Source organism: Cnephaeus nilssonii (assembly GCF_951640355.1).
Source record: "Cnephaeus nilssonii genome assembly, chromosome: 23".
NCBI lineage: Eukaryota > Metazoa > Chordata > Mammalia > Chiroptera > Vespertilionidae > Cnephaeus > Cnephaeus nilssonii.
Window position 1 is genome coordinate 17,901,672 of NC_137094.1, and position 27,806 is coordinate 17,929,477.

General features: G+C 42.8%; 1 protein-coding gene across 3 annotated transcripts in view; it reads left to right on the plus strand.

Moving 5' to 3' along the window:
• Window positions 1-5,215: 5,215 nt before the first annotated feature.
• LOC307094643 (complement factor H-like) overlaps window positions 5,216-27,806 on the plus strand; it is a 33,475-nt gene continuing 10,884 nt past the window's right edge. Inside the window, exons 1-11 of one of the 3 annotated variants that reach the window (XM_079763658.1) lie at window positions 5,216-5,419; window positions 13,601-13,786; window positions 14,303-14,408; window positions 16,652-16,728; window positions 17,270-17,461; window positions 18,451-18,621; window positions 20,279-20,452; window positions 21,596-21,790; window positions 22,194-22,370; window positions 24,405-24,587; window positions 26,213-26,389. In XM_079763658.1, coding sequence (XP_079619784.1) covers window positions 5,362-5,419; window positions 13,601-13,786; window positions 14,303-14,408; window positions 16,652-16,728; window positions 17,270-17,461; window positions 18,451-18,621; window positions 20,279-20,452; window positions 21,596-21,790; window positions 22,194-22,370; window positions 24,405-24,587; window positions 26,213-26,389 — 1,696 coding nt within the window. In that variant the 5' untranslated portion in view covers window positions 5,216-5,361. The remainder of the gene's footprint in view (window positions 5,420-13,600; window positions 13,787-14,302; window positions 14,409-16,651; window positions 16,729-17,269; window positions 17,462-18,450; window positions 18,622-20,278; window positions 20,453-21,595; window positions 21,791-22,193; window positions 22,371-24,404; window positions 24,588-26,212; window positions 26,390-27,806) is intronic. The other 2 variants (XM_079763657.1, XM_079763659.1) reach the window with 2 other exon arrangements.

Genomic DNA, 27,806 nt, shown 5'->3' on the forward strand with positions numbered 1-27,806 from the left:
TTTCTCACCATGACTAAAGCAGGCGGCACTCCTGGGATCCCCGATGGGCTGGGCAGCCACAAGTTGTCTTTTACCTAAGACAGTTCTCCGGTCACTTGATCCTGAGAACTTTCCTCACTGCTCAGTAGATTTATGTCACACACAGCGAGCTCCAGGCCACTGCTATAATTACCCGCCTTTCTTGGCCCAGAACCATTTCCTCATAAAGCTAACAACCTTACATTTTGTCTCTCAGCAAATTCGCTGCTGTTTGGATGCTAATTTTCAAATCATTGGCATGGATGAACATTCCACGTCCGGGTCCCCAATTTCACATTCCGCAGTAATTATAACACCCACCACAAAGCTTCAGACCACCTGGTCCCGCAGGAAAAAAAATGTAAAATGTTATAATAACAACAGGCTTTAAAAGATAAGCAGTTAGAAAATATTTTTACTGACCAAGGTTTTACCCAATTTCAGTGAATTAAGCATTCTTTGCTTCTGGAATTTTATCTATTTGCCTTTGGAACTCCAGCGGAAACAACCATGAAATATAAAACACAGAGACTGCTGTATATTCGATGGGACTAGGAGGGAGTCACAGCCCAAATCACAAACTCCAAACAGAAATTTGGGTGACAAGGGGGGAAGGGACTGGGAAGTTACAAAATAGTCCTGGGGATGGAAAGGACAGCATAAGGAATATAGTCAATAATATTGTACTAAGTGTGTAAGGCGCCATTTGGGCAACTGGGAATTTCAGTCAAGTTGACATTTTAGTATAAAAGAAATAAACTCATGAATATGCAATAAATCAAGAAAGAGTCCAAGAGCCTGTCTTAAAAATGTGATTATGAAATGCAAAGAGGGGGGGAAAAAAGATGCATCAAAATTAGGACCTCGGTAACTGTGGAGAAGCCATAGTTGGAAAGCACTGGGAGTGAAAAAAGAAAAAAAAAAAAAACAAAGAATAAGTCCACTCAGATATAATAGTAAGATTTGAAGGAAATGGAAAAACTAGTTATGAAAATGAACGTAAGTAGGAGAACCAAAGAATAAAGGTTAAACCCAACAAAATCAGGAAGTAATGAGAGGAGGGTGTCAGGAGGCGCACAGTAGGACCACACTTCATAGTTTTTATGTTGAGTGCATGCACGGAGCATGCTTTGGACAATGAAATGAGAGTTGAAGTGACTCGTGTGATCTCTAGGCAGAAGCTGTAAGGAACTGGCTCCAACTTGCCAGATCTCTTCCTCTGTCTGCTAGGAGCTGTTGCTCTAAGGGGGTATATCAGATATCTTCCCCCTTCCAGAATCCTAGGGGTGCTTTCCGGGACCGAACTCCATAAAAGTCCCCCGAAACTTCCAAATCCCCGCCAAGCCATGCACCTCTTCCATGTTCTCAGGGGGTCAGCTGGGCTTGCACCTTCTCAACCACAGCTTCGGGGAAAACCCGCATCTCACCCCACCAGTGGACTCCCGAATCCTCGCTGCAGGGCCTGGGCTTTGAGTTTTCTGTGGGTTCACCACCCACCTTCTCCCTCACGGATGTTCCAGCAAAGGCCCCGCGGACCTTCAGAGGGTGGTCTTCACACGTTCACATGATGCAATCCATGTGATGGGCTCTTGTTACTGATGTGGGGGAGGAAGGACAGGTCTCGGGCTCCCACCCATGACATGTTGTGGGCTGTGTCTGTGGCCTTGGGGGGCACTGGAAGGTCCATTATTGTTCCTCTCAAGTGAAGGCAGGCTGATAGTAGTTATCAGATACCTATCTTTGCTAGAGAATTGTCCATGAATGTCCTTGAAGATAAAGAACTTTTGCAGGAACACTTGTATTAATTACCATATTAATAATGTTTAAATTACCTAGTGTGATAATCTATATGTAATTCATAAACATAATATGTTTATTGCAAAACAACCTAAAGAAAGTTCTAGCATCACATCTCATCTGGCAATGCTTCCCATGTAATTTAACGCATCAAGCAAGCCTATAAGTTTAATATCTCCAATAGGAAGACAGGACACATCTTTTGAGATGTTCCAGGGACCCTCGTGAAAATCCCAAAATTAGTTCAAGGTCAACTAGGCTTAATTTCAAATTTGATTTTGGGGGAAGTTTGTAAAACTTATCAAAAGGTATGAAACACTCGATTAAATGAGATCATAGGTCACTGTGAGACAATACTTAGTTATTCATTGAACCAAAGTCACGATTAAAGAAATCAAAGGCAAATACCTGGGAATTGTATAGTTGTAAAAAACACACCCACACACACAACATGGCCCCTTTAACGGCGAAGGATCCATTTTCTTAAACAATCAAAGATCCAATAAGGACAATGAGAAATACAGGAAACCATTCTCATGAAACACGGAATCCTTGTTTTCCAGCCAGATTACGCAAAAGGTAAACATAACCCTTTCACAATCTTACCAAGAACAGCCCAAGAAAAAACTATTTTATCAGCACATGAGAGGGAGTCAAGTTTCAGTTTTCCATAAATATGCTGTTGATATTAAGGCTTATTTTTTAAAGACAAAGAGGACTTAATTTTACAAAGTAATTTTGGAAATGCCCTTACAAAGTTGAAAAACATCACCTATCCACCATGCATAGCCATAGACATGCGTAACATGCAGACACAACAGAGACCCCATAGCTTTCACTCCAGACTTTCACCAGGAATCAGGTAGAAGCCACTCACAGGGCCAAAGCTTCTTGCTAATGTGTGTGGAGAAGACTTTTCAGATGTGTACATTTGCCCCTGACACATGGTCGTATGCAGGGTTGGGACCAGATTTGAGGGCGAGGTGTCTTCTGTCGCAGTCTATAAAAACAGAATTTTTAATAAAGCAAAAATAAAAGCTTTTAACCCCCCCCCCCCCCCCTTTAATTTTTCTTCAGTCCCTGCAGGCAAAGTCTTCATTCTCTCTGGCGGTCTTTATCCATGTCAAAATGATGAAAAGTTTTGCCACTTCAAGGGACCGGCCCAAAAGGATGGGTGTTCTCTCCTAGGAGTTTGGGGGCACATGTCTCCACTATCAGAAGTCTAGGGTGATTGCTCTTTAACATTTCCCTTTATTTTCGGGGTGGGACTGCCTGGGGCACTTGTTCATGGCATTGACCCATGCTGAGAGTTCCCTCTGTGCGGAGCAAAGATGGCTGGCCATACACCGAGTCAGAAGGGCGGTGAGCCTGGTGCTTGCACGTCCAACTGTGAAGCCAGACCATCTGGGTTCTAATCTCCTGTCACTTGTGTGAAAAGGGAATCACAGAATGCACCTACAAGGTCTACGAGGGCATCAGCTATGAGAAGTGTCATGCAGGCCCTGACACAGGAACATTAATCATTAATCAGCCGTTATTGCGAGGTCGGTAGAGCTGGAAAGGTTGAGGCAATCTCTGAGCAGGGGCAAACAGGAGACTTTGCTCACAGCTTCCTTCTGCAGCCTTGAACAGGCTCCAGAGCGGGCCGTTAGGCTGGTGGGGCGCCTGGGGTGAATGTCGAGGAACTCAGGAGGCAGCTGGTGCAGGAAAGGGGGGGCCACCCATCGCCACCTCCCCCAGCTTTCTGAGTTTCCTGAATGTTCACCAGGGGGGCCGAGGGAGGGGCCCAGGAGATGGCAGGTGGTGTTCCTTCTCTTCTCCTTGAGGAGGTGGGGTTACTTGAAGAGCTTACAGCCTGGTTTTAGAAAAGCGCCTGACACAACAAGGGCAATAAATAAGGTCAATAAATAAGATCAATAAGTAAGATCAATAAATAAGATCAATAAATGAGATGGGAGGCCCCTGTGTGTTCCATTTCCCCCCAAACAGGATGAAAGAAAATGCAGAGGCAGCGTTCTTTTCTTCCGGGCCAATTATTGAATTAAAGGATGCAGCAGCGTCCCCTCAAAGGGGACTCGAGGATGTGTGGGCTTCTCTGCGTGAGGGAGGGTGTATTGAAATAACCCTGAAAAAATGACCTTTCCCTTCATCCACGCGTATGTAGGGCAGCTTGTACATTGTGTCTCGTGTGAGCCAGGAGGAAAGATAACAATTAACTTGGTCCCTTTCTTACTGGATTCTGAGAGGAATGGAGAGAGAACCGTCAATGATGAGAGAGAATAGAGCTTGGGTTCTAATCAAAATGGAATCGAGGGCCCAGTTGGCGTGGCTCAGTGGTTGAGCATCGACCTATGAACCAGGAGGTCACGGTTCGATTCCTGGTCGGGGCACAGGCCCGGGTTGCAGGCTCGATCCCCAGTGGGGGGCGTGCAGGAGGCAGCCAATCCATGATTCTCTCTCATCACTGATGTTTCTCTCTCTCTCTCTCCCTCTCCCTTCCTCTCTGAAATCAATAAAAATATTTTTGAGAAAAATATTTGTCACTCAAATGACAAGTCCTTAAAAAATAAATAAACAAACAAACAAACAAACACAAAGGAATCAATAACATTATTTGATTAATAGGAAGCACCAAAATGGCCAATTGAGTCCATGTTCTTAGAGACCAGGGGAGAGGGCAGGCTTTGAGGGGCAGGAGGGGGCAAGGGCTTGGGGGAAGGGAGGACTGGGGGATCCTGGGAGAAAGTGCTGTTCAGTGTCTTGACCCTGGGGCTGGCTACAGGCTGTTTTCACCTTCCTAACAGCAAACCACTTGCCTATATTCTCTTCATGCAGATTGTGTCAATACAGTGTAAAAATATCAGCATTCCCATTTCTTGCTTTTTGAACTCATTTATGCCTCAGAGCGTGGACCTGTTGCTTCGCACACCCTATGAACAAGCCTTCAGAGGACTGAGGCCACACCTTGCAAAAAATCAGGTCCCCCCAATCCACCAGCCCCACATTCTTGGCAAAGCTGACCTTCCCCCACCCTCCGCCTTCACCCCCCTCCCGTCCCCCCCCCCCCCACACACACACACTCATCATCTGGGTCGGGATTGTGCAAGCCTTGCCCCACCTCCAATCCCACAAAAGGATGTTTCAAAGAGGGTCTGTTATTTCATCTCCGAGGTTTCCCACAGTGGACCTGGGTCGGGTGGGAGTCAGGGGAGGGTTTCAGAATCCAGGGGCCACCCGTTAAGCGCCGCACATTCCCAGGACCCCAAAGTTTCCAGCAGGGAACTGGCCTGGGCTGGTGAAAACCCAGCCAGCGCAGGTCGCCGGGTCCCCATTCAGTGGGAGCCAGGAGTGAGTTCCTTCTCCCTCCCGCTAGGCGGTCCCTCCTGATGGGCGGGGCGTCCCTCAGCCCCCAGCTCCCCAAGCTGTGCTCCAACTTCCTCCTGCAGCCAGCACCTCCCTGCACCAACCACAACTTTCCCCAGAGGACACCCGGAGGGAGAGTGAGCATCGTCAGCTACTCCATGCACCCCTGACAGGCCCCCCAAAATGAGGCTTCCCGCAAAGATTCTGTGGCTCCTGTTATGGTCTGTTTGTGTAGCCCAAGGTAAGAGGAAAAATGAAAGACTTTTTTTTTTTCCTACGACTATATTATCAAGGACTTGCTAACAATCTCTTGGCAGTGGGAATGAAAATGTGCTCTAGAAAATGCGGTTTTACTCCAGCCCCGTGGCTTCGTGTTTGAGTGGCTTTTGACACCGAAGTTTAAAGCATCGACGTGGCTTACTGGCATGGCATTCTTGTTCTTTAGCGTAAGGGTACTTCCTGGAAGTTTTCAGAAAGTATATTTAGAACTGTCTTTGAGAATTGTAGTATGTATGGTCACTTCCATTTGTAAATTTCCTAGGATATCATTTCCTTTTTTTTTGCTTTCAGTTTTCACTAAAATGCTCTGTGTCAAAGTATTAAGCAGCATGTGAATATATGTAGAAGCAGAATAGAAATTAGGCAGCAAAAGCCTTCAAATCATATAATGGTTGGATTTATTTCAGATATAGTATTAGCTCTTCCTAAAGAAATATTCATCTATCATTTAGAACTGATGCTGCCATGGTCTTATAGATGACCATGACTTGTATCATTAGAATGAAAATATGATATAATTTTTTTTTGGGGGGTGGCGGGGAGAACACACCTTCTCTGGGATACCTACCCTGTTCAGTAGAGATTTTCCCTGGGGTTGTAGATAAGATTGATTCTAGAATAACAGTCTTTAGCTAGAGTGACTTTCTTCTGATATCAAGGGGACAATTTCTGGATTCATCATTAAATTTCATTCTGTCACTATTTCTTGATAGATTGATGCATTTCTTAAACCCGACTGAACAAATTTGCTCTTCTGGTTCCTGACAGGCAGTGATGTGATAGGTACATGGTTGCCATCGTTGAGCCAAATGCATTGCATGGTGTTCCTAGATTCTCAAAACTTTCCGCTAAGTTTGAGTGCAATGCTTACCCAGGTCAGCCTATGAGCACTGAGGAATCTTCACACAGAGCCAGGCCCTCTGTCCCTGGGGGTCTTTCAACCTAGAAAATCAAGGCAGATTTTTTTAACTTATATCCTTTAGTAACTTACGTAAGTTTATTCCAATGTGCTTCCTACTTTTTGAAAAATAGAGCCTTTTTAGTTACATTGTTCTAACATACTATGGTGTGACTTTTAGCGTGTAAGCTATATATCCAGCCACTTTTCAAACTAGGTATACAGTCATTTCCCTGCACACATCAATGTTACAACTAGTACTTAAAAGTAAAATATTATTTATTGACAAACAGTTCGGAACAATGATACTGGCTAACCACAGAAAACTTTTTCTTTACGTGCGTTTTTGTCATTTTTTAGAATAGGAATTTGTGTAGTGTCTCGCCATTTACTTACAGGTTGTTTGTGGAGGTTTTATGCAGACATCGCTTGTCATGTGAAGATTTAGTCTATTTCTAGCTTCTGTTTACGACTCAGGAATCATGCCAAGTTTAATTAGACTTTTTCAATGACTACAGAGCGGACTTTGAAATATTAAAGTTGGGTGCTACCAAGTGTTTGTGGTAAAAATGAAATAAAAGGCATTTACATTATTTGATGAGGTCATTGATGCCAGGTAACTTATTTCTAGCCTCTATTCCTTGTGCCACTTAGGAATGTTTAAGTGTGACATCAGGTTCTGCCGGGGAGTTGAGCACTACATACATTATCATGAGAATGACTCTCAGTCCGCCACTTCCTAACTTCCGCACAGCTGCAATGTTGAACGCGACGCTCAGGTTAGCCTCAGGGAACCACAGCTGCACGCGCACTGGCCACGCCTGTAAGAAAAATGACATGGATTTCCAGTGGCTGTAGAACAACTGTTTTCTTCCTGGCTGGCCCGACAGTCCTGAAACTAAATTGGTTTGCTGTGCATTAGTATAACGGGATCACTTTTCCGCATCGACTTTCCTGGGGAAAGGGAGAGATGGGTGGCGAGCAGGGTAAGAACCAGACGAAGCAATTCTGGAAGATGAGGTATTTCCAGGTGGACTAGGTCGGATGGATGACGCCTCCTGTGAGATGGGGAGGAACTATGCCAAAGCAAGCCTCATTATTATTGGGTTTTTTTTGGTTTGTTTTTTCTTTTTTTGCTATTTTGAACTCTGAAATATTTTTTAACAATGACATTTTTTAAGTTAAATTTCACTGGGGTGACATTGGTCACCATGAACACATAGGTTTCAAGTGTGGATTTCTAAGTTATAAAATCTGTATACAGCACCACGTGCCTGCACCCAAAGTCGAGTCTCCTCCTGTCACCTCCTATGAGGACCCCTTTTCCCCCCCAGACCCCACCTCCAGCAGCCACCACTCTGCTGTTTGTGTTCACCAGGAGCAGTTTTATATCCCCCATAGGGGTGAAATCGTATGGTTCTTAGCTTTTTCTGTCTGACTTATTTCACTTAGCATGATGTTCCCAAGGTCCACCCATGTTGTTGTAATTTTTAAGCCTAGGCATGTCCTGGAAAAATGTGTATGCTCCTCTTTCGCTTGCATAAAGTGTTAAAGGAGAAGGGGGTTGTTTAAGGATTGCTAACACTACGCTTAGCTAGAAGGAAGTTCCCAAGCAGGAGTTTGAGGCCCAGGTTAGTAACGATTCCTTATTGGCCTTTGATTGCCGGGGCCGGAGCCAAAGTCTAAGTGGACCCACTTTTATTTGCTCAAACCCTGATTGTTCTACAGCTTTCACCACTTTCCCTTCTTTCAGGCTCTGCCTCCTCCTCCTCCCCCCACGCCCCCTCCCCCACCTGCCCTGCCTGGCCATGACACTCTGCCAACCAATCCATTGTGTGTTCTCTCGACTCTTGTGCACTTTGCCCATTTCTTCAGAACATAATGCATGACAAGGACATGATGTAATTGGGTGGAAAAGTATGACATTTTAGCTTAAAATGATAAGGAAAGATTATAAAAATGTCTCAGGGGAAGTAATGGAACGGGGGGGGGGGGAATCACAAAAATAATACAGGGAATGGGGAATAAAAGACTTGACAGAGCACTTTTATTTGTTTTGACACTTTAATGGAGAGAGAGCCAAATTTCTCATAAATCTTGTTAACTCGAAATATAACAGATAGAAGAGAGATTATAAAAATGTTCCTTCAAGGGCTCCCAAAAGCTTTTTCGAGCTAAATTAAAATAATTTCTGACTTCAAAAAGTATAGCGTAAGTTCAAACGTAGGACACGTGGACAGGCTGGACAACGGGAATACAAGTGGTAGAGTTTCTTGGGTTCATGCAACTAAACTTCTGTTCCCAGATCCTCGCTCACCTTTTATATCTGCTACCGTCTACCATGCCCTTCCACAAGTTGTACATAACCCTCAGAGATAACGGAAAGGTCCGAGATAGTTTCATATTCATTCATTCATTCATTCATTTGTTCATTTATTCATTCATTCAACCATCGGTTCTTGATTGATTGACAGCTACTCACCACACACTCTGACTAGCACTTTCCAAAAGGTGGTCAGTTAGTGGGGGAAGCAAAAAGAATGGTTATTGCATTTTACTAACATAGTGTATTTGACCATAGAAAGTATTGTGACAGAGATAAACCAGGGAGTCTATAAGACCATTTAGACAAGGCAAGAAACTCAAATTGGACTGAGAGAATGGAGTGGGGTAGGGTTGAGAGAGAAGGATGGCAGGGTGGTGAGGACATCTTGGGTGGGTTTTGAAGGCCGAGTAGGAGTTAGCCAGATGAGGACAAGGAGAGCATTCAAGATTAAGGAAACATCGTGTATGTACAAAGGGCTGGCGTAGTTCTGTAAGACTGGGGGACTGAAGCCATCACCCATCTTTCTAACTCTTCCATCGATTGAACTTCCCCAAGCACCACAGGTACAATTGGGTAGTCTGTGTGTTGTTTTTCTTCCCTTTCCCTTTTCATTTGTATCCCCAGGATTGTCATGATAATTATCCAGATGCTAAATAATTTTAGAAAAATAGACTAGTTAAACGAAGAAACCAACTTCAGTCTACCAAAGCACTCTGGATTTTATCATGTTTTCTCAAGTGTATAATTTTATTATAATTTATTGTCTTGGATTAAGAATACTTTTCAAACAAGTTTATATATGTGTTGACATTGAAAACTAGCAATTAGTTCTGTGTGTCTATGTTAATACTACCCCCTTAAAATATGAAAGTGGGGAAATTAGGTGAGTACTGATTTTTAAAATATCAAGTGTATTTGTTTTTAACTTTGATTAAAATTTGATAGTCATGTTCCTCAAATTAACATAAAATGAATCCTATTCTAGTTCAATAGCCAAATCCATTCATACCCCATATTTACAGACTGAATAATTTTGTCTTATTCACTTGGAAAACCAGACCAAGCAAATAAAAAGGTCACCCAGGTAGTGTTTCGCCAAAGAAGAAAATTAACGGGCATGTAATGGACTATGTAAACACATAAGATGAAGTATTCATTGTTTAAATCCAAGTAAATACTTACACATTACAAAGCTTGGAAAACTCATTAACTTAGAACTTGAGAAATATGATGGCTATTCAAAAAAATAAGAATAAAAACTTCCAGATCTAAAGATGGGAAAGAGCTGTCTATTTAATACACAGGAATGTGGTTGGTGCACATCTGTGCCAGCATTTTGACTCTTTGGGGTAAAATAACTCTTTGTCTAATTGAACATTTTTGAGAATGAGCTTGGAACAGTTAGCTCTTTGTCAATTCAGACAAATAAAAGCCAAGTCATAAGATAGGCTTAACTATTGATATGACACAATTCGGTGAATCATCACTTTAAAGTATTTTGTAATGGCATGAGCTGAAAATACTCAGTATATTCAAGATTAGAACACAAGTAGACAGGAGGCACATTTGAAGTGGGGAGATCTGAATATTCATGAAAGTCCCTCCACTATATAAAAGAAGACAGAGCCCAGCCGGTGGAGTTCAGTGGTTGAACATCCAGTCAGGAACCAAGAGTTCAATTCCCGGTCAGGGCACATGCCCAGGTTGCAGCTCGATCCCCTGTGGGGGGGTGTGCGTGAGGCAGTTGATCAATGATGTTTCTCTCTCATCAGTGTTTCTCTCCATCCCTCTCCCTTTCTCCCTCTCTAAAAAATCAATAAAATATATTTTAAAAAAAAAAAGAGGATAGAGATAGTCCTTCCTTTAGGGAGCCGACATGGATGGGAGGATTGATGGAAGTTTAGTAAACACCTCCTTTTATTGAGCTTACAATGTGTTCAATATTAACATACAATAAAAACGCCTTCTTATCTGTGTATATGGATATTACATAAACATAATATTTATATATATAAAAAAAACAGAAAGTTTAGTAAACATTAAATAATGATGAAGCCTGCGCTGTGTTGGGAAGGAAATAATATTTAAGTAGAGCCTGCAGGAGGAGACAAAGCCAACTGTCCAAAATCTGTGGTTAAGAATGTTTCACCGTCAAGGTGATGGATGAGAGTAATCAGAGCTAAGAAACTGGAGATGGCCGTGGAGAGATGGGAAAACCGAGCCGGGGCGATATGTCTTCTTCTCACAGAGTCAGGATATGCATTTCAAGTCCATGAAAGAAGCACTTTTAAGTGTTATTTGACACAAAAAAAGGGTAATCAATCCACTTGGGAACTCCTGATATACAGTAAACGAGCACACCGTGAATATTGTGAAAAGCTGGTAGGAAGATTATGTGAGATGTCTACCTTTGTCTTTTCCCTCTGGTTGTTAAAAGCAACGAACTAAATTTGAAAAATCAAGAATTAGAGGTGTAGCCCTAACCCAGTGGTCGGCAAACTGCGGCTCGCGAGCCACATGAGGCTCTTTGGGCCCTTGAGTGTGGCTCTTCCACAAAATACCACGGCCTGGGCGAGTCTATGTTGAAGAAGTGGCGTTAGAAGAAGTTGAAGTTTAAAAAATTTGGCTCTCCAAAGAAATTTCAATCGTTGTGCTGTTGATGTTTGGCTCTGCTGACTCATGAGTTTGCCGACCACTGCCCTAACCGGTTTGGCTCAGTGGATAGAGGGTCACCTTGCGGACTCAAGGGTCCCAGGTTCGATTCCGGTCAAGGGAATGTACCTTGGTTGTGGGCACATCCCCAGTGGGAGGTGTGCAGGAGGCAGCTGATCAATGTTTCTCTCTCATCGATGTTTCTAACTCTCTATCTCTCTCCCTTCCTCTCTGTAAAAAAAATCAATAAAATGTATTAAAAAAAAGAATTAGAGGTGTAAATGTGTTATCTGGAAATATAACAATAACCCAAAGGAAGAAAACTCATCGCCTCTCTGGCCAGCAAACAGGCTATATTTTTGTGTGTGTGGCTGGATTACTCTTTTGATAGATCGCTGCATGAGTAAAAATAATTTCACTCGAATAAATCAATTGAGAAAATTGTATTCCTTTCCCCTTGCATTAGCTTAATAACAGAATAGGAAGCAAGTTTATCAAAAGGTTACTATATTAGTGGAAAATAGTTCTCGACTCACAATATTGGCATCTACATTTGAAATTTAATTCATGTATTTTTCTAATAATCTGAACGGTCTGAATATCAAAAGGGGAAAAAAAACACTTGTTAGCCTGTAGTTAAACAGAAAATTTTCATCTAAAAAACAAACATGAACATTAACATGTAACAAAACAAAACAAAAAAACACAAAAAAACCCCACATCAAAACAAAAACTCCCTTGGGAGGCTGGAGGAGGTTGGTTGGGTGGTTTCCTGGTGAGGTATTACCACCACCTAGTGGCGAAAAAGTACATTTACTTCACTTCCGGAAATCCAGACTGCACTGTGGAATCCTTGACTGCAAAGTTCCCGAACATGAACACGACTGTGCTCAAAGCTTGCGAAATCTTCCGAAGAAAACTGGTGCCTCTGTAGTTGCGCAGGCAGCTCTCTGTTGTCTGAAACGCTGTAGAGCGTTTTAATAATGAATCTGTTCTATGATGAGATCTGTCCTCGCCGATTATTTTTTCACCTTGTCTTTAAAAAGGAAATTCTAGAATAGGACATTAAACCGTTAGTATAAAACCAAGTCAGGAAAGGAGGTAGGCAATGAAAAAAAAACAAAACAAAACAGTAATTATGTATGGTGATAACTATGCATCTTTATTTATATTATTTTATTTTATTTTTCCATCCCCATTTCCCCCCTCTATGCCCTCTTCCACCTCCACCCACTTCCCTCCACCTCCGAAATCACCACACTGTTGTCCATGTCCATGATTCCCTCTCTCTCTCTCTCTCTCTTTTTTTAATGCATCTTTAAATTTTCCATTTTGAAAAGTAATGTGTTGAGGGCTTACTAATGTAATCATTCTAACATCAGGAGTAGTTATATCTAAATTAAGCAGTAGTCAGTATCAAAAATATTAGCAATACTGGCAGTAGTAATGAGCATCCTTGTTCATTTCTTGTGTTCGGATCACCTTATTTTTCTAAAGAAAAATGTACCTATTTGTAAAAAATGTACCTGTATCTTTCATTACTTATGTAATAACTCACTCCCCATGAGGGCATATCTTCATTCATTGTGTTTTTCTTCACATCGTAGATTGGTGTCCAATAAATATTTTCCAATGTAATGAGTGCAAGGCGGCAGTTAAAACAATATAGTGAAGTATGACTATTTCTCTGGAACGTTATTGTTACAGATTTATGCAGCTTCCATTTCTGTAAGCTAAAACATATGTTTTATATATAAAGACATCCATGTGGCTGGACCTGTAACCGTTTATCCTATATAATAAAGAGCTAACACGCTAATTAGACCAGAGCGACCTGCCAGAACGGCCAGTGGGCAGGGGGCAGGGCCAGCGAGTCTGCACCACCAGGCCAGCTATGGTGGTCCCGGCACCCCCCTTCTGCAGAGGGGGCAGGAGAGAGGGCTGCCTGGTCCCAGTCCCGGCACCACACCTCCGCAGAGGCAGCCACAGGGGAGCGGGCCTAAGCGGGCTGGTGGACATCCCCCGAGGGGTCCCAGATTGCGAGAGGGACCAAGCCAGGCTGAGGGACCCCCCCCCGAGTGCACGAATTTTCATGCACCGGGCCTCTAGTATATATATAAATGTCTGTCTGTGTGTGTGTGTATGTGTGTGTGTGTGTGTGTGTATGTAAATGTGTGTGTGTATATTTTTTAAAGTAAAACTAACCTAAACATACTGTCCAGTTAAATAGCTGCTTTGAGCTCTTGTTCTGTTTTTCTTGTTTGTAGATTGTACAGTGCCTCCCCCGAGAAAACAGACAGAAATTCTGACAGGTTCCTGGTCTGAACAGGGCTACCCGGAAGGCACGAAGGCCACCTACAAATGCCGCCCTGGGTACAGGACATATGGCGTGATCACCATGGAATGCAAGGGAGGGGAGTGGGTGGCCCGCAACCCATTCAAGACATGTGAAAGTAAGTCAGCCGCACATTTACAAAAACGTTTCGTTGCGAAAAGACGGAGTGTTTAATTCTGTAGCAATACTGGCTGAACTAGGTCAGTGTTATCACTTAAATACGAAACACGACACCGTCTTTATTCTTTGAAAGAGGTGGGTAGCCCGGCTGCTGTGCTCAGTGGTTGAGAGTCAATACCCATGTTGTGTGCGCCATCCCCAGTAGGGGGCGTGCAGGAGGCAGCCAATCAAGGATGTTTCTTTCTCCTGAATGTGTCTACCTATCCCGCTCCCTGCCTCTCTAAAAATCAATAAAAACATTATAATTTTTAAAAAGGGGAGGTAACCTTCCAAATTTGAAAAAGCAAAGTGTGCAGGTAAGTTCCATTCTAAAATAATGACTTTGCCATTCTTCACTTTTCCGTATCCTCAGTTCTGTCCTCTAGTAGAGCATCAACTCTCCTTGTCCGTGAAGTCTCAGGTGAATGTGTTTCCTGTGGGAGGTCCTAGTACTGCATGCCTTTCCTCATTTCAGAAAAGCCCTGTGGACACCCTGGAGACACGCCCTTTGGTTCATTCGAACTTGCAGAAGGAGATAAATTTGAATACGGTGCCAAGGTAGTTTACACGTGTGATGAGGGGTAAGTAGTCACTCTAAAACCACGTGTATGAATTGAGGTCATTGATGACGGATATGGTAGATAGGAACCGTCCTAATTTATATTTTTAAGGTGACTCTATTTTTCTATGAGCCTTTTTATAGGCAGCACACACGTAACCCCCAAAATTAAAGTCAAATAATGGAAAGGATGATGTCTGGATACCGTGTTCTCTCCTCAATACGGAAATAGTACAAGGAGGTCACAGTTCGATTTCCGGTCAGGGCACATGCCCGGATTGCCAGCTCGATCCCCAGTAGGGGGTGTTCAGGAGGCGGCCAATGAATGATTCTCTTTCACCATTGATGTTTCGATCTCTTTCTCCCTCTCCCTTCCTCTCTGAAATCAATAAAAAATATGTTGTTGTTTTTTTAAAAAGAAACCACAATTTTAAAAAGAAAGTATGGATGTCCTGGGTTATAGACTCAAAGAGTGACTGTCCCCATCACTCAGCTGGGACTCCACCAGAACTAGATATTTGTCAGCGGAAAAGAAATCCCTGGGCCATGCAAGGTCAGCCACCTGAAGTGTTTTATGCTACTGTTCCGTTTTATTGGCGGTAGTGTTTTGCCTGTCTGAGGGCATGTAAATCTTTTGACCCCGTTGTGTGAGATGTAATGGTAGAATGGGTGGGCTACACCCATGGTTTCTGCCCGTAAACTTGACCTCTTGACCCTTGTCCCCCCTCACCTTCTCTTTGCCGAACACCTGATACCAGCCGCTTGTTAGGATATTTAGTATGGAGGCCCAGTTCTGTTATCTTTTAAGTAGGAAGTGTTAAGGAGGAATTATGCAAAAAGTCTGGTATTCTGCCTGGCTGGGGGCACAGAAACAGCAGCCATTCCTACCCACTCCCCACCCCCTCCCATCAGCACATAGACAGTCTTTCTCTCTTCCCCTCCCCCACCTACGCATCCCCCTCTGGAAGGTTTTGGGGCCAATTCTGTGGAATTGCTGAAAGAGCTTTGGGGGACTGGGCGGGTCTCCGCTGCAGATGGAAAGTGCTAAGCAGGAACCCTGCTTTCTGGGCCAGAGGAGCAGAGACACCTTTCCTACCCAGTGACTGCTCCCCTCCGAGACAGAGGCCTAGACTCGACCTGCACGCCGAGCTCTGGGGCCGCACCCAGCCCACTGATATGTTTCCTGCCCTCAGAGCATGAGGAACAGACCAATGAGAATCCAAGAACGACAGAGTCTGTCTTAAGGAGGAGTCTGTCTGTTTCACTAGTGCACTGGGCAGAACGGTTTCCTCATCCGCAGGTGAAGGGAGCATGGGTCTATGGAGAATTGCCCAGAGTGAATGAAAGGCCCTTTTCAGCATTCTCTCTCTTGTGGTTACCAACGTGCCTTCCCTTCCTGGATTTTTTCTGGGGGGAAAGCATTTGGCCCACAGCCGCCGCTGTAACAGTGAGGAGGATTAAAACTTCTGGCATTGACCTCCATTCTGCACCCACCTCAAGGAACTTTCCTTCAAGGAGAGAATTTCAGATTTCAGGCCTGGCTTGAGGAGTTGGCACAGTTACCGTATTTTCCGGCGTATAAGACAACTTTTTAACCCAGGAAAATCTTCTATACGCCCAGTCGTCTTATATGCCGGAAAATATGGTAGGTAAATTCAACATCGAATGGGCTATGTAAGCAGACCAGACTCAACGGCCACACTCTGGGAAGAATCTCCAGGATGGAGGTGGGGACAAGCGCTGGACAGAAACCCCACACTAAGGAATCTTCCCCGACATGATCCTTGATTAGGGAAGAAGCCCCAAGTGAGCAGAAAATGCCGCCATCTTGGAGGGGAGAAGAATGGAGTAAGGCTGAAGGAGGGGCAACAGAGGTCAGCTGTTGGTTACTATCATGTTTATGGCTTTAGTTTTGGGGTGACAGTTCAGAAAGCTTATTACACTGTTAAGTGCAACTGGTTAACTGACTCATTGAAAAAAATAATAGCATATTGTAGGTGAAATGAAGAGTTTGCATCATGAACCAAGGATTATGGTTATCTCTAGTCTACCTAAGGCTTGAGGGTCTTTCTTAAGGAAGAAAAAACAAAATTTAAGAAAGATAAAAAGGAATTTAAGAGATGAGAACAGAGAGCAAGAGGAAGAAGAAAATGCATATGCTTTTAATTTTCCCTCAAATGGAGTTTGGCCATTCAGCATGGTATCGCATTTAAAGCGGCTTATAAACACGCATTAGCTCACTACCCTGCTATTTGTGGTTTTCAGGTATCAGATGATAGGTGACACCGATTTCCGAGAATGTGATGCAGATGGATGGACCAATGATATTCCTCTATGTGACGGTAGATACAATTCTAAAAATACCGAAGATGTTTTCAAATGGCTTACACTAAAATATCCTTCAAGTCTATAATTAAATATTTCCTCTGCAAATTGTTGTTTATGGTTTCTAAAATAGCACAGACTGTCTATCTGACCTTTTTACTACTACATTATTCTGTGTTTCAGTAACCAAATAGGAATTCAACCTCATCTGATCTAATATTTAAAGGAGGAGCGCTTGGGAAATCTAAAACTTACTTTTCTTTCCTTTTGGATTCTAACCTCTAGAAAGCACACAACTATCACTATTTAAAATTCAGGGGATTATGAGAGAGAAACTCAATATTGTGTGTGTTTTTGTTTGTTTGTTTTTACTTAGCGGACTTTATCTCCAGCAAACAGCTATATTGAATGCTTCTTTAAGAAAAAAAGAAAATGAAAACATTTAAGTAATTTCCTCCAATATTATCTTGCCGATTTTTATATCTACATCTGTGTAGATACCTATTTTTCACGGTCAACTTCCAAAATCTATTAGAAAAAGTTACGTTCCTTTTCCAGTGGTTAAGTGTTTACCCGTGGAAGCGCCGCAGAATGGGAGACTCATCAGCAGTGCATACGAACTGAACCAGGAATATACTTACGGGCAGGTGGTCAAGTTTGAGTGTAACGCAGGCTTCAAGCTGGACGGACCTCCGGAAATACATTGCTCAGGAAACGGCCAGTGGAGTGGAGATAAGCCCAACTGTGTGGGTAAGATACTGTTGATTTTCATGTGTTTTTTTTTTCTCATGAAATTAGGCATCGCAAAGACACTGTGCCTCCTAAAGAATCTACATGGTACTGATACTAAGTAACATTTATTGAGCACTTACGACTTCCCAGCAATCCATCTGAGGTCTTTATGCGTGTCATCTCGTTATCCTTTCAAAATGACTTTATGGTGGATGTACCATTTCAACCTCTGTTTTACTACTGAAGAAACGGGGGTGCCCCAGATGATGCCCGGTGTTTTCTTGGATAGAAAACTTGGATGATGACACCACCCACGCAGAAGGCCGATCACTTTCTGGAGCTGTCACGACAATGAGATCAATTAATTTTTTTCTTTACGAAGTCAACAGTGAATAGCTCGTCAGTCATTTCTCTATCATCAATAGCTAGATATCATCAATTACAAAATATGTAATTTTATAGGTTACTCAGCGAAAATGCTTATCACAGCAGCTTAGAGCTCTGTTCAATGTTATATATATAGTGGATGAATGTTAACGGCCACTATTTATTCAGAAAAACTGGGTTATCCTCAAACCCAATGGAATCAGCAGCACGATTGCAGTCAGAATGGTAACTTCCAGATGCTCAAACCTCAGAGGGAAGGCAGGGGAGGGTGGGGATGAAGGGGAGAGATCAACCAAAGGACTTGTATGCATGCATATAAGCCTAACCAATGGACACAGACACCAGGGGTGTAAGGGCATGAACGGGTTTGGCGGGAGGGGGGCGGGGGGGGCAATGGAGGGATAAGGACACATATGTAATACCTTAATCAATAAAGAAAAATAAGTGAGTGGTAAGAGCGACAGATAGATTCCGCACGCATTCCAATCGAAACAGACCTGCTGCCGGGCTGCCTGCTTTGCCCAGTGGAAACAGGGCTGGTGACCTGCTGGAGCTCTGTCTTGGGCACAGTCCCTTCATGCACATAACAGACACTTTGGAATTTCACCCCCTGCGCTTAGGCATCTCCTGCCGAGTCCCACAAATCGAACATGGAGAGCCCACGTTTCCGAAGGCCTCGTATAGAGAGAACGAGAGGCTTCAGTACCAGTGTCTCCCGGGCTATGGCTACAGCGGAAGAGCAGAGACCGTCTGCACCCAGTGGGGGTGGACCCCGCCCCCGTCCTGCCAAGGTAACCTCCCCTTTCTCACGGATGCCTGTTGCGGTGCACGCCATCCGTCCTGTGCACGCACGGCACTCTCCGTGCCTCGGCTCATTGCACCAACATGCTCCCTATTCGCCTGCGACCATGGAAAGGCCTACCTGCGGGGGGGAAGGCCTCCCAAAGGCATCTATTTTCCCCACATTTGTAAGAAATATGGAACTAAGTCACAAAAGACATCTTAAAACAGCCTTCGCTGGGATAAGACACAACTGTTCTTCCATCTGGTCTATGCTTTGTAGCGTTGGGGGTTTTAGTTGAGAGGAATTTATCAAAACTTCAGTCTCTGCCCTGCCAGCATGGCTCAGTGGTTGAGCATTGGCCTATGACTCAGGAGGTCATGGTTTGATTCCCGCTCAGGGCACATGCCCAGATTGTGAGCTTCATCCCCAGTGTCGGGCGTGCAGGAGGCAGACAATCCATGATTCTCTCTCATCATTGATGTTCCTCTCTCTCTCCCGTTCTTTCTGAAATCAATAAAAATATATTTTTTAAGTCTCTGCATTCATTAAGAGACAATCTCTGACAACAAGTCATTTGCAGGAATGATGAAAAGTACCAAGACCGGCTAAATAAAAACCAATTTTGGCCCAATTCATCCATCTCTGTGCAAACTGGATGTTTCTACTGATTCACAACATAGCGTGCCAACATGGAATTATTATTCATCTTCCAAATATTAATGATGGCTTCTAACAGTAGAAAAAAAATGTGGCCTCACACCTTTGGACAATCTGAGATATTATTATTTTGAATAGAAGCACCTGCCCTGGCAATGTTTTAACAGCAGCATTTGCTGTAATGGAGATTATGAGAGTAGGGAATTACAATTTGTCAAGGGATTTATGCCCATTCCTTGAAAACAACCACCAGAAGTTCTTCTTTTCTTAATTAATTTAACAAAATTCTCCCAATAGTATTTGGTTGGTCTCTTAGGGAAACGTGTGTTTTTATATATGTCTTGTAGATTTTGACTTCAAACATTGGTGTTAAGTGTGGCTATACTATGAAGTGAAAACTAGATATGTAGACTGGACTGCATTGGAAATATGAAAGTATGGTAGGTATAGCAGATTAAAGTGAGAGAAAAAATAAACATATTTTAAAATATATTTTTATTGATTTCAGAGAAGAAGGGAAAGAGAGAGAGAGATACATCAATGATGAGAGAGAATCATTGATAAGCTACTTTCTGCACACCCCACACTGGGGATCAAGCCCCCAACCCAGGCATGTGCCCTGACCAGAAATCCAACCATGACCTCCTGGTTTATGGGTTGATACCCAACCCCTGAGCCACACCTGCCAGGCAAAAAATAAACATATTTAAGGTTCATTTGAGGTTAGTGTCGATTAACATCAAATACTGGAGACATATTTTACTTAACACTTGTGTCTAGGTGATCATATATATTTTCTACTAGTTTTTATATAATCGTTGCGAATATATATGTAAGGACAAGGTGCTCATTTGAATGCCCTTTAGCTCTTTGGAAAGAACAAAAAGAATGACATTCACTTTATTCTCATGTCCTCGATGATTTTCATGTGATTTCTGTATAATTCACATGTCCTCAATGATTTACAAATGTTTCCTGCATAATAGACATGTACTTTTACTTTTCAGAAATTACATGTGACCCTCCAAGAATTGCAAACAGTCACTTCGTTGCTGACAGGAGCAAATACAGAGTGGGAGATAAAATCACTTACTCCTGTAAAAGTGGCCTTTACCCTTCCACCCAGGGAAATACGGCAAAATGTACTGACCAAGGCTGGGATCCTCCTCCAAGATGTAGCTGTAAGTTCCCTCCATAAGTTGACCCACTTCTTAATTCTGCAATTACTTCTCTTAAACTTAAAAATAGAGGGCATCTGCCCGACTGGCGTGGCTCAGGGATTGAGCATCAACCTATGAACCAGGAGGTCACAGTTCTATTCCAAGTCAGGGCACCAACTCAGCGTTGGCAGGGTCAGCATTTGGGAGCCGCTTAGCTGCCTGGTTCTGGGTCACTCCCTGGGATGCTGCCCAGGTTGTGGGGGTGGGGGGAGCTGGGCTGGGCTGCAGTATGTGCTTCAAGGGGCCCACTGCCAGGGCGTGTGCAGGAGCCTCTGCATCCGTCCACCTGGGCATCTCCATCGGAGGCCTGAGTGGAGGTAACTCTCCCCAGAGCGAGTGACCTGAGGGCCCTGGAGGTGCCTCCAGAGCATGGATGACCTGGTCACACACGGTCCCCTCGGCCACGTGAACTCTTCAGAAGAGCGTCCCTAAGTCCGGCCTCACTCAAGGGAGGGGCACGGGGCTCCCTTGTATGAGGGGGAGGAATGTGGGGGACATTGTGCACCTTCTAAAGCCATCCCCTGTCACACATGCCCCTCAGTCCACAGGGAATTTTATTCCTGGGGGGTTGCCCCTTTTCCCAGTGTTTTCTGTCTCTACAATCTCATTGCTGTTCCTTGTATATCAGTTCATCGTCAAAGGGGCCCCCACTTAAGCTGGATCTTCCATGGATGACAAATGAAATGATACACATAACAGGTCAATGTCTCAGTGTTCATTCAAGGCCAAGGCCAAATGAATGTGGACAGTCAGGTGCCTTAAAGAGGAGGCCATGACCACCGTGACACAGACCTCAGTGAGCATAACAATGACAAGGAGAGTGGTTATTTATGTAGATAACATTGACCTAAGTGTTGTGTTACTTCTAGGTGCACACTGTAATGATTCGGTATTTGTCTATATTGTGAAATAATCAGGGAACTAGTGTTACTCATATCATCTGAAGATTATAACCTTTCTTGTCCTAGAAAGCCTAATGCAATGATTGTAATTATGTGCATGTGAGAATATATATAATTCATCAATGAAACAAGGTACCTCTCATTACGTTTTTATTAAGGTGAAACATGACTTATGCTGTGTTTTCTTTGTTTTACTTGCTAGTTAAGCCCTGTGACTTTCCAGAAATAAAACATGGACGCCTATATAGGGAAGAAGCGCATAGACTATCCTTCCCAGTATCGGTAGGAACATGGTATTACTATTACTGTGATGAAAACTATGTGACTGATTCAGAAAGCGCCTGGGATTACATCACTTGTAAAAAAGATGGATGGACCCCGAAACTGCCCTGCCGCAGTGAGTGAACTCTCTGTCCTGTGCCCGGGGCAATAGTTCCGAGTGGAGAGAGCAGACATGAGCACCGCTAAGCCTGGTGGGAAACGTAGGTGGGAGGATGAGTCTCTGAGCAGAAAGACCAATACTGGATTTCTCTTTCATCAAGGTTCTTCATTAGCAGCACGAGAAATAGAAATAGATTCTACAAGCCTACCTATAGCATTTATACATATTTCAATTGTGGAAACTACAGATAAATACCATTTAATATGGATTCTAAAAACATTTGGTAGCAACTGTCGTGTTTCTTAAGTTATGTGCTACTTTTTGATGCTTATGCATTCTAATTTAAATATTATAAAGATAGTTTTTAATTTCTTTTGACCCCACTTATGTGTTTTTATCATTGTTTTATAATTCTCAGGAAAATGCATTTTCAATTATTTGGAAAATGGACATCGTCCACAATCTCCACGACAATATTTGCAGGGCGCATCTGTAAATGTTAATTGCTATCCTGGCTACACACTTCAAAACAAGCGGACCTCAATGACCTGTACGGAGAATGGCTGGCACCCTCCTGCCAGATGCATCCTTGTCGGTAAGGAAACTGGTCTAAGAGCCAGTCTGTTTGTGATTGTCTAAGACTCACCTGGAGTAACTGTGACAAAAGGTTTCTATCACCTTCTTATTTTAACAATGGCTCTACTTGGTTTTATTTTTTCAAGGGTGTATAAGTGGAAACACTAGTTTCTTGGTATATAGATAGAAAAATAAGGAAGCCTATTGGTAGACATAAATTTTTTAAAACGCAACAGCAAAAGACCACAAAGAGCAACCCTGTAATAACAGTGTCATGCGCAAGATGTCAGATAGGAGGTTCTGTCATCTTCCACACAAAGAACAGAGATTGTGACAATCACCCCGCATGAGGGCTCTGGGAACCCAGCGAGACGGTTCACACACCATTGGAGCAAAAGGCCCACGGTGGGGGCACCGAAGTCTCTGAGAGCAACAATTTCAGCCCCGAGTGACTCCTCCCGAAATGCACCTCTGGGGTGTTTGAGGTTGGAGACCTCAAGTCCTACTGCAGGGATCCTCAAACTTTTTAAACAGGGGGCCAGTTCACTGTCCCTCAGACCGTTGGAGGACCAGACTATAGTTTAAAAAAAAAAATGAACAAATTCCTATGCACACTGCACAGATCTCATTTTGAAGTAAAAAAACAAAACGGCAAAAACACCCGCATGTGGCCCTCGGGCCGTAGTTTGAGGACGCCTGTCCTACTGGCTTGATGTTCTGTTTTGGAAGTCTAGGTTGTTTGGCTCAACTTGACCTATTCAAGGCTTGCTTTCCAATGAATAAGGCTGGTTTGGGGAGCCATTACACAGATGAGCTTATTCAGGGCCTGGATGGAGAAGGCCTCTTTGGCCTCTGTACTAAGTGATTTGTGGTTAAAGACCTGTTCCCATGTGACTGATGAATATGCATGTTTCCCAGTGCTGTGTGCGCCCTGGAGTCTTGGAATTTGTTGTTTCCTGGCAGGTCTTGCCTCTGGTAGTTGTGCTCTGCCCGTTCTCAGGGGTTCCGCCCTGCACTCTACTGGGATGCGTTCACCAAAGAATCTAGGGACCGCCGTGCAGATTTGCAGAGCTCTCTCCTCATCCAGCTCTTTCCTCTCTGCTTATGGTCATTCAGCGTTTGGTGGTGTTGGCCTCTTGGGGAACACCAGCGTTGGTTTCTCCTATTCAGTAGGACTGACATGTCTGCTTGGGTTTTCCCTTCCCGGGCTGTGATCTGGAAAATTCCCGCCTCCCAACAAAGCCCCGTTGAGAATGCAATGCCATGGGTTGACCCTATGTCTCGGGAACCTTAGTTAGGCACTGGCCGTGTCCGTGTGCCTCACAAGGTCGTATTCAAAGATTTGTCTCCGTTTCCTCATTGTCTGTGTGGCTGGCACCCTCTTCATTGTTCTTTTCTTGTGTTTATCCATTTTAGTGCATATTTTCAATGAGCCACCCTTTGAGTCTGTACATTTTCTCTGGTGTTTGGTTTCTAGTTGATTCCTGCTCAGATGTTTATGTTTTCCAGTTGGTTTTCCTTTATCAGCACGAATGGGGTGTAACTGAAAATGGGAATCGCGTACATTTAACGCGGACAGCTTGCTATTTTGACATAAGCACACGTAGTCACATGACCACCAGATGGAGCTGCATAGCACATCCATCACCTCACATAGGTACCATTGCTTCCCATGGCTGAGAACACTCAGGCTCCACCCTCTTAGCAATATTGAAACCCCATTGGTCATAGGAAAGGGCCTGTTGCTAGGACAGCTCTGGCATGCTGCTGGCTTCCAGAATCATGAGACAAACCGATTTTTAGTAATTTCTTACAAGGCATCCTGAGTGTTTCAAATCTGGCTTAGTCCCCCCAAATGTATGCAACATCTAGATTTAACATTTTTGGAAACTCATAACCTACTTTCTCTGACACAATGCTTTGGATGATTAGGAATTTTCCAGGTTTTCACTGACAAATGCCCTTATTTCTCAGGTTGTAATGTTGTGTGAGTCCTTAGGAAACTGTTTGCTGACCATATGCTTACCTTTTCCTTACGCTCTCTTCCTTTTAGAAACATGTTCAAAGTCAAAGGTAAAAATTGAGAATGGATTTATTGCTGACTCTGAGCCTCCTTATCTCTTAAATAAAAAAGTAAAATATGAGTGCAGACAAGATTATGTAACAGAAGATGGTCACACATCCGGGTATATTACATGTCTCCAGAATGGATGGTCAGCTCAACCCAGATGCATTAGTAAGTCATTCATGACTGGTGTCCATTATTTAACTGGCTGTTGAACAAACGTTTACTTTAACTGATTTTTTTTTTTTGTGGGGTGGTGGAAGCTGGTGTAGTTCTACTCGAAAAAGCTAAATAAGAAATTGTGAGAAAATACATGTAATTTCCTTTTGTCTTTTACAATGAATTACTAGCAGGGTAGACAAAAGTCCATCATTCCGTTCAAGGTTGATCCACCGTAAAACATCCTGCGATTTGCAAACTGCCTAGGGAGGCTGTGTGTATTCCGCTGTAAGCTCATCCGTTTGAGCTGAGGTCCTGCCCTGTTGCACCTGTTTTCAGGTGATCAGACTTCCCTCTCAGAGTCTTTGTTCCTAGACCTAAAAGTTAGGTTTTTCAGTGAAATGTGGGCTCATAGAGCACAGGTGCAGAGGAATGTCACTGTGTGGTTGATGTGTTCATTTAGGCAGGGGTGGTCCTCTTCTGAGACATCACTTCCTGTAGGAAACCTGCATGAATGTGCTGTGAGTGGAGACTAAGAAATGCATCTAGACAGAAGCAGAGTCCTTACAGGGAGAGATCTCTCTGCTTTATGGCCTCGGAGTTTATGAACATTCCCTACAACTGTTTGCTCGTTTTGTCTTATTCATCCCAAAGCCACGCAGTGGTAGTTTTCATTCACTCTAAGTGAAGTAGATATTTAAAATGTCCATTCCTATTGTTTTCATTGCTTTCCATTTCCATAGTTACCATGGGAACCAGCCAAAGAAAAAATGCTGAAAGTTGCTTCCATATTAGACTCATTTTATATTAAGTTGTGATCAACTATTCATTACAACACTCTTATTAGGAAAAGAAGAAATGTGTCTATTATTTTTATTATTATAGTTTTAGTTTATCTTTTAACACTTTAAGCTAGCTAGCTGCATAGTCTGTTATAAAATATGAGGTAAATTATTTAAACTTTTATTAACACCACTCCAATATAGTGTTAGAGAAAATTGAGACCATTTTTTAACATTTTGCTTTCTTATACTAATTATAAATATAGAACTACCTTTATATTCGACTTCAAAAAATATAAAAGAATATGCTGTCATTAAAAATATCTGAAAAAGCTAAATTAGCATGTGATCTTTAAAAGTTATTATATGTTAAAGGAGAATTATATAGAATGTTTAATTGTATGGAATGTTAAGTTTATTCTCACTGTTGAAAAATAACTTTTTGTTGAACCAATTCATTTTCTTCTGGCATATATGTCACAACTGCTAATAACTTTGGCATCTACACTCACAAAATGCTATTCTGTTTTGCCAAAAAAAAAAAAAGTACAATGCATCTATTATGGCCTATTTTATTGCTAACATGGCATAAACGTCTAAGTTTAATTGCATTGAGAAAAATGTTCTTAAAATAAATTTTTTGGTTGATTTAAGTGATGGTAAAACTTTTGTTATGAGTAACAATTTTAGGACAGTGATTTATCACTAGTATGCTTAGATTACTTGTATATGATGCATAATTTATTAGCACATGCTAAGTGATAAAGCTTTTGTATTCTTGGGATGGAACTTACGTAATTCGATTGTCCGTTCAATAATATTAGAAGTGAAATCTTCAATTCTATTATGCATTAGAATCTTGTGGCATGCCAGTATTTGAGAATGCCAGAGCCAAAAGTAATGGCACATGGTTTAAGGTCAATGACAAGTTGGCCTATGAATGTCAGAATGGATATAAAAACGGAGATGGACAAACCATGGGCTCCATAGAGTGTGGTGAAAATGGTTGGTCTGATACACCTACCTGTCATGGTAAGTACTGATTTTCAGGATCATCGAAATGAACAAAACGTGTGTATAGCGTATAATTGTTTTGTTATTCTAAACGCAACCTTTTGTATTATGTAAACCTGGGTACTCGTGACCCACATTCTATGTTTTACTACTTCCTCAGCAGTTTTCCTCCGAGTTGGTTCTTGACACCTCCCAGCTGAGTGTTCATTTCTGCAGGTCCCGACAGGACTGCCTTACTTTCTGATTGGGAATAGTACTGAGGACAGTTACATGAATCCTGCATGTCTGCCAAGCCACTGTCTGTTTTCCGGGGTTAGAAATAGAACTTCCATCTGTGGGCACCTGGGTGGAGGCAGAGTATTCCAACTCATGGGAACAGTATGTGTAAAGCTTTGAAAACCAAGCAATCCTTGGGAACTATGAGGGATTCCGCTGAGGAAGGGGGAGAATTTTCGGTGGAGATTGGCTAGAGTTATGGCTGAGGAGATGCAGGGCAGAGGACAGATCTGGGATGCATTTTGGTGGTAGCAAACATAGGTAACGTTACTGAGTGTTGGGTGTCAGACAGCGTGATCGTCCAGGCACTCACATGTGTATTCTAAACATTCTATCATAAGGAAGCAGGTAAATGGAGGTGACTTTTGGTAAGGTGGTGCGGGGAGTAGGAAGAGGTCTTTGAGAGGAACATCTCCACTATTGACTTGGGCACATGAGGGTTGAGCTGCCCATGGACAATCTACATTGGATTCTAAACTACAGAGTTGAAAGTTGAGGTCTAGCCAGATCAACATATGAGATTATGACCATGTGAATGATGACGTCTCATTGGGAAAGAATACAGAATGAGAAAAGAAGAGACCTCCAGACTGAGCCCTGACACATTCCAGCATGCAGATGTCTGACAGAAGAGGAGTAGGTAGCAAAGTAGAATAAAAGGAGGACTCGGAGAATCAGGAGGAACAAAATGTTGGAATGAATGTTGTCATAGGTGTGGGGAGATAAAAGGATAAAAGGGACAGGAAGTCTGACAGATGGATTCATAGCAAATTCCATGGAGTCCGCCTGGGTGGGTTTCAATTCCATTCCACGGTTTGCCAAGCATGTATCATTGGGCAACACCAAGCTGATTGGCAGCATTGTTCATTTGTCCATATCTGTAAAATGTTTCCATGTTGACAAACATTCTAATATATTTTTTTAATATTCTGGTGTTTAGACTACATTCTTTACGCAGGCTTCAACAGGCACTTAGTATGGGCTCCATACAGGCTCCTTGCATGATGGGGAAAAAAACAACACAACCACAACAACAATGAAACAAGTCAAAAAATGAATCAAATGATTAAAATATTTCTAATACATTTTTATATTTTCAAAGGAATGAATAAACCCAAGGACTTTGAAAATAGGAGGGATTGAGGGCTTTGTTTCATAT